At 36.6% G+C, this 18,911-nt stretch overlaps 2 protein-coding genes across 2 annotated transcripts; both read left to right on the top strand.

Annotated features, from left to right (window-relative positions):
- Positions 1 to 339: 339 nt before the first annotated feature.
- On the top strand, positions 340 to 4,464 carry LOC135623741 (uncharacterized). Its single transcript, XM_065126999.1, has 4 exons — positions 340 to 1,315; positions 2,934 to 3,217; positions 3,393 to 3,620; positions 3,814 to 4,464. The coding sequence occupies exons 1-4, from the start codon at positions 925 to 927 to the stop codon at positions 4,237 to 4,239; spliced, it is 1,329 nt and encodes a 442-aa protein (XP_064983071.1). The 5' UTR covers positions 340 to 924; the 3' UTR covers positions 4,240 to 4,464.
- Positions 4,465 to 5,090: 626 nt separating this feature from the next.
- Positions 5,091 to 18,628, top strand: LOC135585518 (uncharacterized). The gene is made up of 18 exons (XM_065127398.1): positions 5,091 to 5,323; positions 5,455 to 5,551; positions 5,707 to 5,760; positions 5,854 to 5,906; positions 6,934 to 6,967; positions 7,685 to 7,775; positions 8,818 to 8,909; positions 10,770 to 10,844; positions 11,189 to 11,283; positions 12,352 to 12,481; positions 13,403 to 13,492; positions 14,906 to 14,971; positions 15,887 to 15,978; positions 16,257 to 16,322; positions 16,431 to 16,494; positions 16,883 to 16,971; positions 17,202 to 17,328; positions 17,615 to 18,628. The coding sequence occupies exons 1-18, from the start codon at positions 5,166 to 5,168 to the stop codon at positions 17,678 to 17,680; spliced, it is 1,539 nt and encodes a 512-aa protein (XP_064983470.1). The 5' UTR covers positions 5,091 to 5,165; the 3' UTR covers positions 17,681 to 18,628.
- The last annotated feature ends 283 nt before the right edge of the window (positions 18,629 to 18,911 follow it).

Raw genomic sequence — 18,911 nt, 5'->3', positions numbered from 1 at the left:
TTGATTGACAAGGTGCGGTTCACCTGTATGGTCCGATGCAGGCAGCACGCTGCTGGCCCTCAGAAACCGGGAGGGCCCACACCAGCTCGTCATCAATGAAGTGGGGCCCATCGACGGCTAGCGAGGAGGAACCGTGTTCCCTGTCCCTCAAGAGACAAGTGAGTTCGACCGGCAGCAGCTCAGGCGCCTCGTACATGGCGGCGATCCACCGTCCGTTTGCCCCCTTGGCTGGATCCTGCACCGTTGATGGCCCGCATGTGGGGGAGGAAATAGCAGGTCCCCCTCCGTCGTAAGAAAAGCTTCCGAACGTTTTGCCTTCTAGAAGCGGTGGGGCTCGCCGGCGGCCGCCATTCTTTCTCCCATACCGTGTACCTTGGCCAAGCCACGAGACGCCATCTCCTCCGCCCTTGTGCCTTCAAAAAATCCTGACATGACACGCTGGTGTGGTACGTGGAACGTTTGTGAGAGGTAGAATGGTGTCTCCTGCGCCGTGGGAGGCAGGGAAATTCCGCTTCCTAACCCCACTTAGACCCTTGGCTTCCACCACCTGCGTCTAATTTTGCCTCCAAGAAATCCAACTGGCTGCGCCGTCCTCTCTCTCTCTGAATTCGATTCGAAAAGTCTCTCAAGCGGAAGACCTCTTGGTCTTACGTCGTCGTCTTCTTTCCCTTGTTCCTCTCCTACTTGGAGAGCTTGTGTCTTTTTTCTTCGTTCTCTGGGATTCAATACTGAAGCTTCAGGAGGATTCCACGTACTGAGATCGCCAATCACGCAAAGCTGCAATTTTTATCGTTCCGGCGACCCTTGAAAGCCGTAAAGGTCACATCTTTTCGCTGAGGTCCCTCCGAATTTCTTGAGGATAATCGATTTGACACGTCCCCTGTGGGAAGATTGGTGTAGCGAGAGGGAGCAGGGTTGGCGCGAATGGACCGCCCGCAGTCGTCGGAGCGGGGGCCGGTGGTGGCGATCGAGTGCGTTGCGGGGAGCTCCAAGGCGGAGGAGTGGGGTGGGGACATGCTGCAGACCGGGGACGTGGTGGAGGAGATCAAGATCGGGGGGTCCCCCGCCGTCCACTCCCCGTTCAAGGGCGGGAGGAGCGGGGTCCAGAAGCTGCTCCACTCGGCCTTCAAGCGCGGGGACACGTCCATCGAGGTGAGGGTCCAGCGATGTGGCGGCGAGGCGGCGGAGCTCCAGGCCTGCATCGTACCCCACAGCCCGGCCGGGCGGCGCCAGTACGTGCTCCGCTCCATTCGCGACCCCAACTACGCCGTCGGGTTCGTCGACCGCATGGTGAGCGAGTGCGTGGCGTTGCAAGGTGTGGCCTTCGACCTCCTCCTCCTCTCACCCCCTCTCCCTATTTGCTTTGGCACGGAAATTACTGTTAATTGTGGGCAGAGAGTCGATTTTCCATGTTCGCATTTTTGTTCTCGACTATCCTTTTACATGGACCCGTAGAGATTGTTGTGACATCCCTAACAGTCCTCGGAAGGGGGAGAAGGATTATGTTGGTTTGTAAGACTTGATAGTCTCCTACCATTGTAGGATGGTGGTTCTCACCGAATCTGCAAGCAGTACTCAAATTGAATTCGACTACCAGCAGGGTTTATACAGGAAATCTGAGTTCTCCTAGCTTGTCATTCAAGTAATTAAGATGGTGTTCGTTGGTGCTAGCTATGATAGAATTGGAAAAAAGCCTGTAGATCTTAGAAAAGGACATGCAGTAGAGGCAGGACTTCTTAGATTTAGGGGTCATGGGATTTTGTGATAAATTCTGCTATCATTAAAAAGAAACCTTAAGAATGTTATTTGTTTGAAGCCGACAACGAGTTTGTTCTGTAATTAAAATGCACCAAGTTGGCTTCACTTACAAACATCTGATAGAAAAGAACTTGGTAGATTATTTTAAGGCTATAGTTTATTTTTTTCAGAGGTAGCTCCTCAATTAATTATTAACCTCTTGCCACCGGTTCAATGGTTGTGTGGATGCGATGCGGACACATCTTTTGACTTGTCTGATTCTTAATGAGTTAAGAGCTGAAAACATATTTAATATGGTGAAGCTTTAAGTGAGAGTTGCTTCCTTGATGCATGATCTTGGATTACATGAAAGTGGCTCTGCAAGTGACTTTCATGCTTGGTATTTTATTGGATCCTGTTGCATCCCTAAGCTTGCTTATGTGTATTATTTGCTTACCATGTGAAACAGCTACAAGATTCCTTCCTGGTTGCTGGCTCATTGGATCAACCTCCTTTGACTAAACTTTTGTGGGATCATTGACATAGGCCAGTCAATGTGATTGTATCTGGTTGAACACATAAGTTGAAGTATTCTCACTCTCATGGATCTTATCAGATGATTACTTGTTAGTGCAAGAATCTTTGTTGGTATGTTTCCAAAGTTAAGTTCTATATGATATGAAGGGTTATGTGAAAGTGTAAGCCTCATTGCTTATACTGTAGTTTAGATCATTTTAATTTATCAACCTATTGATATGGATTCATAAAAAATATATGAAACAATGATGGAGGATTTGTTTGTCTAATATTCTAAATGCATTTTCTTGAATTACCTGAGGAGATATATTTATCAAGTGATCACTTTTCGTGTGTAGTTTAGTATTCTACCATCAAAACATCTAAGCAATATCAAGTCTAATCAAACAAAGGTGCCTAGATCCATAAAGAGATATGTTATTGCATTGGTCTGATATGCAAAATTTGCCACTAACCAATGTATAGTCTGATTTCATTGATTAATTTATATAAAGAATTCCATTTGACTCCTCAAATGGTTGACTTTGCCATGTGGATCATAACTGATTAGAGGAGCTGCCCATGCCGTAAATAACAATTATTTTTGTTGTCTCATGGAAATCAGCTTCCTGACTTTTCATTTTTCTCAAACAACCACTATTATCTTGCTTATTTATAAGGCTCAAGGAGCTCGAGGGTGGTCTGTGCACTGAGCACTGCCAAGGTTCAGGATGGATATGTACCGTACAATTGGGAAAAAAAGATGAAGGAATTTCTTCCAGTGCCCAACTCAAGCTGCTTCCTCTCAATGCTGGTACTTCCAAAGGCGCTGGACCTGCTTGCTTCTCGTTACAATTGCCTTGAGGACACCTTGGCCCGTGCAAACACTTGGCTCTTCGCTTCTCAGGCTTCAGGAGTCCCCATTGAATTCATGAATGTCCAGACTGAGGCTCTCTTAACCAAGGTAATCTTTGCAAAGGCTTCAATATAGATCTAAGGTGAAGAACTTCTCTAGCAGAGTGAGTTAAGCATCTTTTATGCCCCTTTCATGAGACATGGATATATTGAAATGATTTGCACTGGGGAGTCTTAGAATCTTTGTTGATTTGTACTTAATAGGTCATGTTTACCTGTTACAGATATCTGGTGAGACAGCATCTGCAACCGTGAACAGTGGATCGTTATCGGATCTTTCAAATCTTGCAAACGTTAGCCTCTATGGGTTTGAGGATTACCATGGGGTTGACATTGGAGTGGTCAGGGCAGTTAGGCTTTGGGTCACCCCAGCTGCTGGGGAACTGGCAGTAGATATTAAACTTCAAGAAGGTGATACGAAACTGGGATTTGCGATCAGTTGCACCGAAGAGGTTTGCTAAACTTCTCGCCATTAATCTATTGTCGTTCTTGATAGGTGTAGCTTGTGATCACTTGGTTCCATCCATCAACTTTCTTCTTTGTGATAGTAACACATACCTTGCAGCGATTTTAGTACCCACTCGAAGCACATCTTGTGTTGATGTCGTGAGATCAAAAGCCTCACTCGAGCTTCATTCTTTGCAGGGTTTCATCTACATTTCCTCAGTGGATGATACGGATGATGAAGCAGCTTCCACACGATCAGGGCTTCGAGATATGTTCAGACAAGCAAGAAATGCATACAAGCTGCTGGTGATCTCGAGGGTGTCAAATGAAAAAGTTCTCCCTTGGATGGTGTCTTCTGCTGGAGCAATTCGCTGCTTTGATACCATCTCAATCAGCCAGAAGCTCTCCTTGCATAGGCATGCTCTGAAGCCAATTCGAATACATGTTCTGATGTGGGAGCAGCCATCGGCTTATGAGTTCGCAGAGTATAAAGCTGCAGCACCAATTTCTCTTCCGTTACCTCCATCGACAGCTGATGCATTCGAGACGGGGTTTGAGAGGGACACTGCTGGTGATGTGTCGTTCAGGTTCAATGAAATTTCCCGATCAAATGGGTGGGTGTGACCATACCCTTTGCACAGAGTAGTTTCAGTTAGTGAGTTGAGAGCTGGTCTTTTCATATTCTCTGTAGTTGCTTCTATTTCTACACCTAGTTGAAGCACCTTTATGTCGCGTGTGAGTTGTGCTGATTGGTCTTAGTTCAGAAATTATGACATGGTTTACAGGAAGATGTTCTCTAATACTGCTATATGCTTGTCTAAAGTTAATATCTTTTCACCTTGTTTACTATCGAAGGCATTACTAAGTTACTGCATGAACTATGCAATTTGGCGAAAAACCAAGCAACAGTGTGCCTCCTCTGAGATCAAGAACAATATAACATATTCGGAACATGAAGTAAAGAGCATGCAGCCTTTGTTGATTAGCTCTCTGATCCAAGTGAAGAAGTGCTTCTTCCTGCTGTAAAATCCCAAAGGTTCTCTGGAATGAGTTCTGCAGTGTGCTTGTTGTGGATTGTCTCGGCTCTCTCAAATCTCGTAGAATATGATTTGTTTGCACAGGTGAAGTAAATCCAATTTAATTCAGACAAATTGTTTCCTTCCCTTGCAGTGCTGATCATTCATGGAAAAGCTGACTAGATTTGGAGAAGTTGAATTTTAGTATTCTATTTATCCTTGCAAGGGAAGAAGTCAATTTGATTCTTAAAATCATGAGGAAAGAAAGAAAATATTTTGAAACAAATAAAATTATTCTTTTGCAATTTACTTCATAGCAGTTTGAGTTAAAAAATAGTTTTTTTAGCAATAAAATTATGTACACTGTCTTTTTCGATCTTATGTATATAATATAAATAATATAATGGAGAGATTTGTATTGCATTTATCTTACGCTTTGTTGGATGCTATTTACACAAAGGAAGAAGAATAAATAAAAATAATATTGTAAGTATTTTAAGTGAAGAAAACAAAAAAGAGGAAAAAGAAAAAAAAATGGAATATAAACCTACAAAAATAATTGCGCGGGAAACCCGACCGCGCGGGGGACATAACTCGGCCCTCCGGTCTCCGTCTTCTCCCTTCGCCGCCTCCATGGAAAAGTTCGTCGAGCCCGTTCACTCACCTCAACAAAACCCTAAGCCTCCTCTCAGGTACGCCCTCACCCCCCTCCTCGAATCCCCACGGTTCCTGCTTTCTAGTAGGGGTCTCCCTTGATTCTTGATCTAATTGTGCCCTACCCGAGTTGATTTCATGGGGATTTTGCTTCTTTTCACGCGTCAAGGCCTCACTGGAAGCGGATGATCGCCGAACTCGAAGGAAGAGTGCCTTTCTGTTATCGGCGCCAAGCTTCTCAGCTTCTGCTTGATTCGCTTGCCGAGGTAATTTGAAGCCCTTGGGTTTTGTTGGATCCCTTTGTGCTTCGCTTCCCGCTCGAATTCATCTTTTGATTCCTTTTATTTCTCTTTATATTTGTGCGTTTGATGGATCTAATTGTTCGTTATTGGATCTTTACACGTCTCATTTTCTTGAGTAGGTTAGGATTTTCGAACATAATTACAGAACCGAACCTGATGGCTGTCCGACGCACGTAAGGATGATGGCACTGTAGTTCTGCTATTTCTAGTAGTGACAAGCTCTTTGGGGCTTGTGCCTTATAATTAGTGGCATTGTGCTTTCTCAGATGGCACGGATGGCTAACGTTGCAAATCTGGACATGCCGGTTTCTTATTTAAGGTCCATGCTTTTGTTTTTCTTTCTTTTCAAGATTTTATTTTTATATAGATTCAATGCACAATCTAATTCATGGTTTCGTATCATGTGTTCCTGTCATTAGTGGTCTTCTCTGGAATATAAATTTCTTGAAATATGCAGATGCTTGCCGGCAAATGTTTAGTGTGATGCCTTTGCCCTAACTTAGTTATGTTATTTCATATGCTTATCTAATTTAAAAAACTGATAAAGATCCTCTTTTAGATGACTGTATTGTTCAACGATGCAATTGATGACATATGCACAGTACGCAACATAGGAAATTCTATTTTCTCAATGTAAGGCAACTATAAATAACCTAAAGTATTTATTTTTTTATTTGGAATTTTTTATAGACTTGTCCTGATAAATGACTGTTCCTCATTGCACTCTGATCAAGAAAGTTGAATAAGATATGGATAATTAAAAAGCAGTTTATTTTTAATTGTCTATGTGAAACATAAGCCATAGCCAACAATATAGTGTCATATGGAGGTAGGCTAGATATCATGTTAAGTCCTTGTTTGAGTACAAATGTTACAGTTTCTACAAGTGCATAACCCATGTTTAAATGGAAAGTATAACAGGCTGATGTATACTAAGGAGTAAGGAAACTCAAGTTTAATAGTTTGTGGGTAGTAGCGATAAAGATTGGCATGAGTCTTTAGGCAACACCACCTTTCCTCCCTGCAAAAGGAAAAAAGGAATCTCAGAAGAGCCTTTGAACTTTTTTATAGCTTCTAAATAAAGATAAGCCTTTGAACTTTTTTATATTATGTACCCAAGGCTTTTAAATATTGGTTAAAAGTTCATCAAACTTTTAAAATACGTTCTTCAGTTTTTCTTTTTCCCTATGAAGCTGCCTTTCGAAAATTGAAACCAGTATAAGTTTTCTTTTCTTGTGAAGAATGGTGCATAAGCCTATTACTTGTATCTCTTTACATAAGCCTGTAAGATATTAAGATATATTGCTATGCAATAGATTGTTAACTTGTGCATAATGCTTTTACAGGCAGGGGACTTCTGGATTAGACTTCGACACCAAGGTTACTACTGACATTTGCCTAAGTTTATGAATTGATCTGATAATTACTTGTATTTTTTGTTTTACCAGTTTTATTCAATTCATCTTGGCAACTTATCTATAGGTACATCATACATGGAATATTAATTGTCAGACAAATTCTTCTCAAAATCAAGGCAAATATGAGGAGTCTGGTAAATTCAACAGACATAGAATATGTACAAGTAGTGAAAAGAAGAAAAGAAAGAAAATAAAGAGAAGGAAGGAGTGAGTCACTAGCACAAAATATAGAAAACAAAATAGGCCAAAGTATTGGTCCCAAAAATTATCAAACTTCTCTTGGACAGACACACACATATACATACATATTCATCAATTTTTTAAACACTTTCATATATCCACAAAATGGGCCAAATGGTTGACCTTACAATCATCAGATTCCAAAATATAATTTTTCTTAACAATTTCTATAAAATATCAATCACAGTATAACCAATATCTAATATATGATTGTAGAGCAAATCAGTAAAAACTGATAGTATTAGTTTATTTACTTAAATATTTTCAATGTCAAATTATTGTATGTTGTTGTCAGATCTGGCAATATATATGCAATATTTATTATCTTCTCCCTATTTTCAATGATTTCTCTCCTTCTCATTCTTTTATGATGCCATTCTCATTCTGTCCTTTGAGGTGAACTATTAATAATTATGTATCTTGTGCTTGAATTACACAGGGAATTTATCTTGCATCAGTAACAAAAACAGGATGCTTAACAGTGCATGACTTTGAAACCTTGTACTGTACAATATATGGTCCAAAGTCAAGTAAGCTTCCTTCCCATGATGAACATAATCGATTGTTGGATGTTCTATATTGGCATAAGGTGCTTCCATTACAAGATTATTTATAAATGTTAAGTGGTACACATGTTATGTTCATCCGATGCGGATCATTTTAAATCAAATAATTTTTTTAATTTTGAAACAAAAGCAAATAAATATTGTTACATAACATGTATTGTGGTTTACATTTATGTGCTAGCTCTTAAAACAGTTTTGTCATAGTGAATTTACAAAGCATGTGACTTACATAATAGGTGCATGTTCATATGTTAAATTTACTAAATACCATTAGTACTTGAACTTTGGGATATATCTCAATTGGGTAACTAAACATCAATTTTTATCATTGAGTGTTATAAAATATTATTAGTTATCGAGTCTGTCACCTTTTGTTGATCAATCTTGATGTAAACCTGAGTCTGCTCCATGGTAAAACTTGAGTTACTAACCTAGCATTAATGACGGCGAGAAAAGTTGTCTGACATGACTACTTGAAAAGTCAAGTTTTTTGTCATTTGTAAATTTTGATTTTTGAGCTTTATTGTGCTTATCAGAAAGATTTTTCTCCTTCACATTATGTCAAGTTAGCAAGTTTAACCCTATTGTATAGACATGTAAGCTTACTGTCAAGACTAATGGACTGAAGTTAATGGTGGACTTGATTGACACATTAAATAAACCTTAGAGGAAGTCACTTGGAAAGAGAAATTAAGTCTGGAAGCCTTCATATTTCCTCGAAGTTCGAGGACTAACAATGTAATTTGTCCTTTTTTATTCATATCTCCCAAGAAGTCTGATATCTTATTCAATGGATTCTTAATCCATAGAAATTTTTTTTTTATATTATTCATCTCCCATGCTATATCCCTTCAGAATGGAAAGAGTTGCCTATTCCATTAAAATATATAAATTACACATGCTCAAAAGATAGAATTTTGATGGCAAATCACTATCTTTTTGTCACAGCTCTCTAAAAAAGTAGATGTACATGAGGTTGATCCTAAATTCCTTGTTTTCTACATAGGTTCATTGGAGGATGAGACAAAGGATTTGCTCCATATTTATACCTCCAAGGCATTAGATTATGTTCGCTGGAATCCGACTAATCAAGATGAGGTTTGCATGATTTAGATATGCAAGTACAATTTTTCATGTTCTTGGAAAATGACAAGCATCTTGTAATATGTGCCTTCAGTTTTAATTAAATAATTGTCTAATACATATGTTTTGCATAAGGATGTTGACGTAGATCTTTTTTGAAGTGCCTTTTCGTCACAACTATTTTTAATTCTAGTGTTTTCCTTATGATTGCCAACCAAGGGAAGATTTTGCTGATCTAACACATGTTTTGTGGAAGGATGTTGATGTAGTCCTTTTTTTAAGTGCCTTTTAATTACAAGTTACAACTATTTCCAATGCTAGTGTTTTCCTTATAGTAGCGAAGTAACTGAAGATTTTTGCTGATTTGAAGTTACCTAACATTTGCATTTCCAACTAGTAGATGATTTTTTACTTGTGGCTTTCATTCCTGCACAATATAGTGGATAAACAATATATATATATATATATATATATATATACTGGCTACAGAAAATGGTGCATTTGGGAGTAGTACCTATCAGGGATTGTAATTTCATACACCGACCCATTGAGTTTGCTCCAGACTCACATGGTATGTCAGGATGTACTGTGGTACCAAGAAGAGTTGAGGGGAGGAGAAGAGGGGAGGGGGGAGGAGAGGAGAACAACGAGAAGAGGAGTACCGGGAGGTCTTATAGCATGTGCACTTATAATGTTGGGAGTCTAGGAGCCACGTCTATATGCAAAACCCTAAGACTGGGCTTTAGAAAAAAATAAACTAGACTGAACCACCAGAAAGTGGTAGTCTATGTCTCCGTTCGCATTAGGACTGGTAAATACTAGCTTGTCCATGTATTTAAAATTGTTTAATCTCTTTATCTCATAATTTTTTTTTGCAAAGAGTCAGTGATAAACAAGATTCAACCCCAGGTGCTTATTTACCAGCTAAGCTAGCGCAAATCTTCATTGTTAGATGAGGGATCTAATCCTCAAAGTCAATCTGGTACACCACCACTCAACTAAGGCTTTAGCCTTTAAGTACCAAAATTTATCAGACAAGCCTTTGAGCCCTCAACATTTGGTAAGTGGGTATAGTTCCAACAGTTTAGATATAATATTTATTGGATAATGTTTCGAGCCCTTAACCTTCGGTAAGTCAATCTAATACTCCACCACCAAAACTTATTGGATGAGGTCTTAAATTCTTAACCTTTAGCAAGTGAGTCGAAATTATCCTAGACTAAATATTTGAAGTCTATATGGCAACAGGGTTCTAGTTTTGTTTCATAAATTTTTGGAAGTAGCAAACTTTTGCTACCCATAAACAATAAACTTTTTTTCACTAAGTAAACAATGAAACAGTGTTAGTGAACCAAGCTTCATATCTTATTTTTCAATTTTTATGGAAATAAAATAAAATAAAGCTCTGAAATAAGGTGCTGAAAATGTGGAAAATTTTGAAATTCATACATGGTGTACATTCACTGATATATTCTTTCCTATTGAGTTGGATACAAAGTAAGCTAAAATCTTCATGTGCAAACATGTGATGTGGTTTTAGTCTAATATATATTCACATCCTATATAGTTTACATGAAATAGTTTAGTTGCTTCTTGTTTTTCTTTGTCAAGCCTATTTGATGCATTTGTATTTATGCATTTTTTTTGTGAATTTGTGTACTATGTATAAGCATATTTAGATCAGAATGTTCTTCTGAATTTGTTGTTATGTTTAGTTTTTATGATGCATATTGGCATATTACCTTGCCATGAAGTTGATTATGTTTATATGTTATCACCAATAGACAGTAAGTTAAGTGGTCATTACTTCAGTCTAAGGATGTTTACCTATATTCTCTTTTGGTTGCGGGAGTCTAACCATTTTTTCTTCCGCAGGTAGCTTGTGCTTCTAGACAACATGATAAAGTCATGCTTTTTGACATTGGTTATATCTCGTCTGAGCCTGTTGAAGTAAGCATTGTGCATCTTTTACTAGTTTTTGCTTTAGATAATGGCTCAACATGCGTTAACTAATCCCGGTCTAAACTTCAACCTGCCTCTTTTGAGATCCTCGAGTCTTTGAGCATTCTTTACCTTTACCTTTTTGATTGATGTCATTGAATCTCTTTTAAACCATTACATATAAAACTTATAAATATAATTACTTTGGCATTTCCTATTTTGCATATTTTCTGTCATTTTTTTCAGTGACTTTGGAGCTGTTCAGTCATGATGAAAGCTTCACATATACCTATTTTATTTAAATGCATATGTCTAGCTTTTTCATTATGATCCCTTTTTTGCCAATAAAATAGGTGTTAGAGAAAGGCAAATCAAAGTTTTCTCATCATACTTGTGAACTCTACAATGGGTTGTCTGAAATAATGTTTGCTTCAGCTGACAAGTCAAGGTTGGTGACCTTTGTACTAAATTACACACCATACTGAAGTTTACTTTGGTTTTAAATGCTTGTTTGGAACTTCGTTTGGCTTGTAATTTGGGGAGAATATGCTGGATTCATTATTCCATTCTGCATCTTGTTTATGATTTTGCCCTGATTCTGGGCTTTGAACTTTTTAAAGGATGTGCAGTTGCCTTACCAGAGGCTGCATTTGGTTCATTGTTACATGACCAGGTTAAACCATCATCAACCTGGTTAAATCACTTGGATCTCATCTTTTATATGATTGCTAGCCTCCATAATACCAATCATTTTTTAGAGAGATATTAAGTGGTGGCTGGGCTATTCTATAATCAATATCAAGTTCAAACCCCTCTGTAATAGATGTGAAATGTATATGCTTTTATTCTGATCCATAAACATAGACCCAATGATTAAAACAAGTAGAAAAAATTGAATATAAATTTCTATAGTAGATGTCAAATTCTAGTTGTTTGGTTTTTTAATTTATGGCTAGTATTATTTGAATTCTGTATTATTATTTTCAACAACTGGAGAGGGAAATAATAAGAAATATATCATTATTAATGGCATAGTATTATTATCTGAATTCTTTTTTTTTTAAGATGATAGAATTGTAATACAGAATAGTAATACATCATTATTAATGGCATATAGGAAATATATTTATATTATTGAGCAACAATTTTCTACCTAAATTAGTTTTCTTTCTTAATTTTTTACACAATCCAGTTAATTTTATGCAAATTAATCATATAGTGAATTGAACAAGAGGATTTATGTTGAATGAAGAGAAATTGCAGGATGCTATCTTGGTCACCTTGGTAAGGGGAGACATGTACTTTCTTCAAACATTCAGAGTAATTTCTCTACCTTTTAGAAGCTTTTGGAAATATCCTCGTTAAATTGTACTAGTATTTTTTATTGAAATCTATGGAATTTATGTGTTTGTACTACAATGAATTGTTCTTTCAGTAGAATTATAAAAATTAATGCTTTCCATTGTGTCCTGTTATTGTTTATGAATTATGATGGCTGCCAAATTACTTCTTGTAGGTTGCTTGCTTCTGGTCTTGATGGTGCTATTTACATATGGGATAAGAGATTGAGTAATTTTCCATGTCTTGAGCTAACGACTAATTCACATAGCCAACTTAATAGTATTGCATTGGACTTGGAAGATCGGGTTTGTAATAACAAATTTAGCCTTGTTTTTCTCTAAATCATACTATTTTATGTAATTTTCTGTTCAGTATGTTTTAATGTTCGAGTATGCAATTAGATGATGGGTATTTCGAGTTTTATGCCATGTTTATGCCATGATTTGTTAAATGACCACGCACCATATCAACTTTACTGATCTTTGATAAAATTCAAAGGTTAGCCTGTTTAATTATTATTGTTGATCACTGCTATTTGAAGGTAGCATAACATTGCATACAAACACATAAACCTGGTAACAAGCATTCTTTTAAGACAATCAAATGACACAATTTTCTTATAATTTCTTAGTGGTTGGAACTTGAGGTTAACTTTGATATCCATATTTCCCAGAAGGGATCATAATGTCTTTCTACAGGTTCGTGGATCTACTCATAGTTCTTATTTTTCGTGCACAATTTTGTGGAGTGTAGATAGTGGTTATGACAGATTTGATAGAGAAGGAGATGTGTAGTTTTTATTGGGATCTTTCTGGAATAATCGTCTCATCTCCAGTGTATTTTTGTTGGGAATTTTCTGGAATAAATTGTCACATCTTTTTCTTCCTTACAATAGAAATCCAATCAAAAGAATGGCATCTAACTTTTCTTGTTAGTATATTAGATGCTAAAGCCCTAGATATTAAGAAAGAAAATTAAATAGTTAAACCATTTGTTAACTTTTGAGCATTTTAGCTGGCTATAGTATTAGACAAATAATGTCCCTTGATGCTGGAATTCATTAAATTCTTATCAACCCATCACTAAAATGTGTGTACCCCTTGTTTCAGTCTTCCACAGGCCAGGTCCGAGTCAAAGGGTGTCAATCATATTTTAATTATCTGAGATGTATCTGTCTTTCTATCTTCTACTTTGTTAAGTATCAAATTTATTTATTTGATCCTTAGGTTGTATTTGGGGCAAGTAAACAAGGAATCATTTATGCTTGGGATCTTCGTGGAGGACGGCCATCATATGCTTTTCAAAGTCACAATGATGTAAGATGCACATGTATCATATGCATCTTCAATGTTTCAGTCCACCTTCAGTACATCATTCTTGGTTTCTTGCTAGATTTTTAATTCCGTTGCTTATGATTTTTTCTGATTTTGTATATCTAAATGAATGTGCAACCTTTCGTTTCGTGGATGAAAATGATTTATATTATCTCATTTCTATTATAGTTTTAATCTGTTCTCATATGAATCTAAACATAATATATGGTTTTATAATAAAATATCAATAATTATGATCAACATCAGTTGATTTTAGAGTTAGACATGTAATTTACAGATATCAAGTATGGCTGATGCCAGTGCTGACTAAATGATTCCGCACCAATTGCTAAGATAATCCAAGTTTTTTTATCCATACCCCTTCAATGAGTAGATCGCCCAGTGGTTGTAAGAATTGTCCAAAATCATTGAAGCAACTTGTCAAGCCTCCCCATGATGACTGACAGCTGGGCTGTTTTAGAGGTCGTGTTTTAGGAATATGTCACTACTATAAGTAGAAAAAAAGATAAGGAGAAAGAAGCTCTCTGCATCTAGATTGGCAACTAGGAAAAGAAACAACCAACTATTAATTAAGTTTCGGTTATAAAGTAGGAACAACAGCTTATTCCATATATTCATAATATTCAATAAAGCTTCACTATGTCTCAAGGACTTTTCAGTTGCTAGTAAGATATTCACCAGCCAATGTACTAACAATTCCATTCATCCAGGTTAAGAAAGAAGTTAGCAGCATAGGCAATGGTGGATTTCAGAATGAGAAGATGCTTATATTCTAGATTACTTAACTTTTTCTTCATATGTCATATACTTGGGATCTATAAAAGGGTGAAATGAATTGTAATTAAAGATAAAAAATGAACTAAAGAAAGTATATTTTCCCATAATAGTGTGACTTGTTCGAGGCCAAATCTAATCAAGTCAATCACTTATTCTTTCCTTCCTCTAAGAAGATGATTTTTTAGATTTGATTTGGAAAGATCTATCTTCAATGATATGATTGATAGGCTTCCATCTTTATATAATCTTTAATCAAGATGCTTTCTTGTGTGATGAAATTTTCAATTAGGTTCAAGGTCTATCTACTTTACTTTTCTTTATTATCTTCAATTAAACATATTATAGATTATGGACTTCTAGATATGGATTATGAATCTTGATTATGGATGTCTTGGAAAATGGATGTTGTTTATAGGTTTGTAGTCCTAGACCTGACAGCCTTTGAAAGGGTAGACTTTGTCAGGCAAAAACAGTTATGTCAAGGAACAAAATCATACAGTTACTTTTGTTTGTCCAGTAGAAATCCTTTTGAAGGTCTCTAGAGCATATGTCAATTTTTAATTTCTTTATATGTAAATGTATAAGTAGTTTAAGTTCTCTTTGTGAATCTTTTTCTAGGCATCTTGCTCCCTCCTGGCATCTCTAAAGGTTTCGTCAATGTTGGAGAGAATCACAACTTTAAAGGTATTATAAAATATGATTTCTGCTCATGATTCTGTTTTGTTTAGCATTTTTCTTGCCTTTGTTTTTTGATAAACAAACAGTCCTGACAATTTTAAGATCGGATATTATGATTATATTATGAAAGTTAAAGTACATATTATCATTAGTATGTGAAAATTTGCTATTTATGGAATGCATACCTATGAGTGTGCATATATGACCACATGATTGGGTTCGACGCTATGATTTTGGATTTCATAGGTACCATGGGGGATGGACCTTCAATCCACCATAGAATCTAGTTTTGAGGATCCATATGTAAATTTTGTGGTCATATTCTGATAGTGTGGGTAAGTTGCTATTGATGAATCAATCGATGTCTGAGATTACTTTTTGATATTGATGTAGTCAGTATACCTGTTTTTAGTGGACTTTACCAATGGAAGTTCCAGCAGTTTCTGTTCATAATATCTGAGAAAGTAGGGAGTCTTTTGTTGGCTTGATTTTCTTCTCGTAGAATAATACTCCAACACCTGAGTTTCAACTAATAGTCAGTTAGCAACTAGTTGATGATTTTGGCTGAGACATATTTTATAGGAGATAAAGGCTACTGTCAGTTAGTCTTTGAATTTTCTTCAACCTTTGTAGGATCATTCCTCTTAAAGAATCAAATTAGATGGACATCTGGTGTAATCTCAAATTGGCTCCTCTCAACAGTATTAAGTTTGTCTAGTACCATGAAGCAAGGTTTTCGGTTTACTGACATGCCCTTGTACCATTGACTTGCTGATGTACAGCCGGTTAGTGGTTTTGTGCATGTTTCCATCATGTGCTGACTTGCATATTGAATCCTTGCCTTCAAGAAGTCTATGATTCTATTATTTTTGTCGGATAGTTTGTGTATCATATTTGTTTATTATTTTTATCAACTTTCAGGCACAATCAAACATCGTCTCAAGGGAAATTCACTCCATCAGCTTTGATCCATCTTGCTATCATCAGTTAGCATTTCATCTGGATGATGGCTGGTAGGTTATGTTGGTCATTAGTCTAATTAAGCTATTTAATGAACAACATAGAATTTTTGAAGTTCATAGTTCTAAATTTTTGCAATTTTTCACTTATAAACTATATCAAAGAATAAAACCTTTGCATGCTCCAGTTCCAGTGATCTACACATGATTACCTTATATCATCAAATCCTTATGTTTTTTCCTGAATAGCAAACTATTTCATCAATATTTGTTAGGTTCCTGATACCTGTTATGATGTGAATGCATGTGAGGTTGAACATGGTTTGTGGCAGGTCTGGAGTCTTGAATGTCAGCAGCTTCAATGTGACACATGTGCATTGTCCACCGCCTGCTTGGTTGTAAGTTGAGACACTTGCATACATACCGAATGTTTTTAGGAGGTTTCGTTTTGCGATGTTCTTTGCCAGCTTCTGTATTTTCTTCTGATATTTCTGTTATGCAATTAGGGATGGCATGGACATATCGACAAGTTCAATCATGCGAAGACCCTCTTGGCTTCCGACGTGCTCGGTATGCCTTCCCTGTTATCATTTGACAAAACATTTAGTTTCATCCTCCATACATATATGTGCATGCTCATACATACAACACAGATCAATTGTACATCCATACACCCACCATGCTTATATGTATTCGGGAAGATTGAGCACTGGACAATCTATATGATTGTGTGTACATGATATTTTATTCTAAAGCATTAATATATATCGTCCAGTATGAATGGCTCAGATTTTTGACAATGCAAGAGCTTGATTGAAAGCTTGTTCCTAAAATAAAAAAAAGAAAACTGCTTCTTTGGATAGCCTAGCTTTTTATCCATTCGATATTACCTTGATATAGTCAAAAGTCAGACTACTGTTTATATCATGCTTTAATAACTGAGATATTCTGTCTTCAGATATATGCAGTTGGATCTTCTTCTGGTAATGGGTTGTATCTTCTGGACTTCTATCCAGGCACAAGCTCAGCATGTCATGTAGACTTCATGTGAGTTCTATTATATCTTTCTTATTATTTTTGTCCCAAAAATATGACTGGCTCTGGAACTCAATGTAGAATTCTTTGCTTGCAAAAAGGTTGGCATATACCTTATTGAGATGATAGATCAGAGATCAAGCTCAGTTCTTGTTCCCACATGCATTTTCAATTTATATGATTTTAACATCAATTTTGCTTCAATATTTTTTACATATATATTTCTTAAATTTATTTGGCAGCGAGGAATCACAGAACACTTATAAGGAATATCGTGGAGCAGTCAAAAACCAGTATGTTCCTGTGTCACAGAACATACTAGTCTGTGCTGTCCATCCCCTCAATGAAACAATAATTGCAGGGACTAAGGTTGGTTTCCATGACATGAAAAGTAGTTAATGAAAGAAGCAACGTAGATGCAACTTCTTGTTGCCGACAAGATTTTTAACTTGCTTGCTGAAATGAAGTCAGTTACAGTTTTTCACTAGCATCAGCAGTAAAAATGTAATACTTCATTTACAACATTAACAAAATGCATTCTCTACAGCATCATTTGCATGCAGACCTTTGTTGTGTAATTTTGCTATTACACTTATGGCCACAATGAACTGAGTAGAATGCACTCTTCATGATGGAATGAATGTTTTGATTTCAGGAATCTTCTTTGCTGGTGGTCTCTCCAAGGCTTCAGGAGCTCCAGAGCACAAACTCTACTACCTGATGGCCATAAACATGCCAGCATCATCATCAGTGACTAGTGAGAACATGTACATGAAGCCCATGAGTTATCAATAGCCACCGATCTTGGTTTATAAACACACATCTGCATATCACAGTGAGCAGCAGCTATTTTTGTGCCTCAAATAACCACTCATTTATGCTACAAGAACAATGTCTGCTGGGAACTTTTGGGAAGCAGATACAGGTCAGCAAGATACCCTTCTCGACTGTCAATCCGATCTATTTATTTGATGCTGCCTTTTCTGTCATGGTTTCAAGATGCTCCAATGGTTGTTATATCAAGCTTGTTCATTAAAAAAAACTGTTGTTTGGGTTACCATTTTAAGATGGGGGTTTTGATTTCATTTATATCCTTGAATTCGCTTGATGATATGTAGCCCCAACCTATTTTTGTTAATTTTTATTTTTATGTAAAAAGATAAATGATGAAGATGAAATTTTGTTATGGACTGTTGATAATAGTAAATCACAAATTCATTTTTTTGAGTAATTTATGTTGAAAAGTCCTCACTAATTTGTTTTTATCAGTTGACTTGCCTCCATCGAGAAATTATCAGGCACATTTCTTTTTATAACTTCAATTTTGCTCTTCTAATTCAAATAATTTTTTTTTCAATACATTTGAATTGATTTGGATTTAGTCAAAATTCTTGAAAACTTATGTTACTTCCTTTTTCTCTATCTTTTTTTTTTTTTAATTGATAAGTGATGAAGGCGGGATTCGAGATTAGGATCTTGTGATAAATTATCAAAATCTTTATTAATTAAGTTGTTTATATTTTTTTTGTTTTCCATCTCTTTGCTTCAATGGTTATCATCATCTCATCTCATTTCGATCTCCAATACTCTATGTATAATCTCTTATTTTGATCAACGGTTATCATCTTTTATTGTTTCTTATATTATAATTAATCTTTCTATCGTCTTCTCCAAGAATGAATACGACGTTGTAGTCGAGTACGATGCCTAGTACCTTATGACTATGTAATCTTCTTCCTTTGACGATGCCACCATGCAGTTCGTTATAATCCTCTGGGCATGTTAAGTACTTGCACATGTACGCCAGAGCGATGATCCATGATGATGGAGTTCCAAGTATTCCCTTATATCAAGCAATAAAGATCCGATCTTTGGTGGCCTATAAGTCCTCCAACTTTGGATCCATGCAGGTTGATGTATCAAGATTCGCTAGGTAGAGAAGAATGAAGAAC

This window comes from Musa acuminata, chromosome BXJ2-9, assembly GCF_036884655.1.
Source record: "Musa acuminata AAA Group cultivar baxijiao chromosome BXJ2-9, Cavendish_Baxijiao_AAA, whole genome shotgun sequence".
NCBI classification, from domain to species: domain Eukaryota; kingdom Viridiplantae; phylum Streptophyta; class Magnoliopsida; order Zingiberales; family Musaceae; genus Musa; species Musa acuminata.
The sequence above is the reverse complement of the archived record's forward strand: the minus strand, read 5'-3'. Positions and strand labels throughout refer to the sequence as shown.

What these genes read in the sequence shown, in the direction of transcription:
- LOC135585518 (XM_065127398.1), top strand. Translation starts at nt 5,166, where the DNA reads ATGGAATATAAACCTACAAAAATAATTGCGCGGGAAACCCGACCGCGC. An exon ending in CTGATGGCTGTCCGACGCAC is followed by an intron (nt 5,761 to 5,853) that starts GTAAGGATGATG and finishes GTGCTTTCTCAG; the next exon opens with ATGGCACGGATGGCTAACGT. An exon ending in ATCCGACTAATCAAGATGAG is followed by an intron (nt 8,910 to 10,769) that starts GTTTGCATGATT and finishes TTTCTTCCGCAG; the next exon opens with GTAGCTTGTGCTTCTAGACA.
- LOC135623741 (XM_065126999.1), top strand. Translation starts at nt 925, where the DNA reads ATGGACCGCCCGCAGTCGTCGGAGCGGGGGCCGGTGGTGGCGATCGAG. An exon ending in CTGAGGCTCTCTTAACCAAG is followed by an intron (nt 3,218 to 3,392) that starts GTAATCTTTGCA and finishes TACCTGTTACAG; the next exon opens with ATATCTGGTGAGACAGCATC. An exon ending in CGATCAGTTGCACCGAAGAG is followed by an intron (nt 3,621 to 3,813) that starts GTTTGCTAAACT and finishes CATTCTTTGCAG; the next exon opens with GGTTTCATCTACATTTCCTC.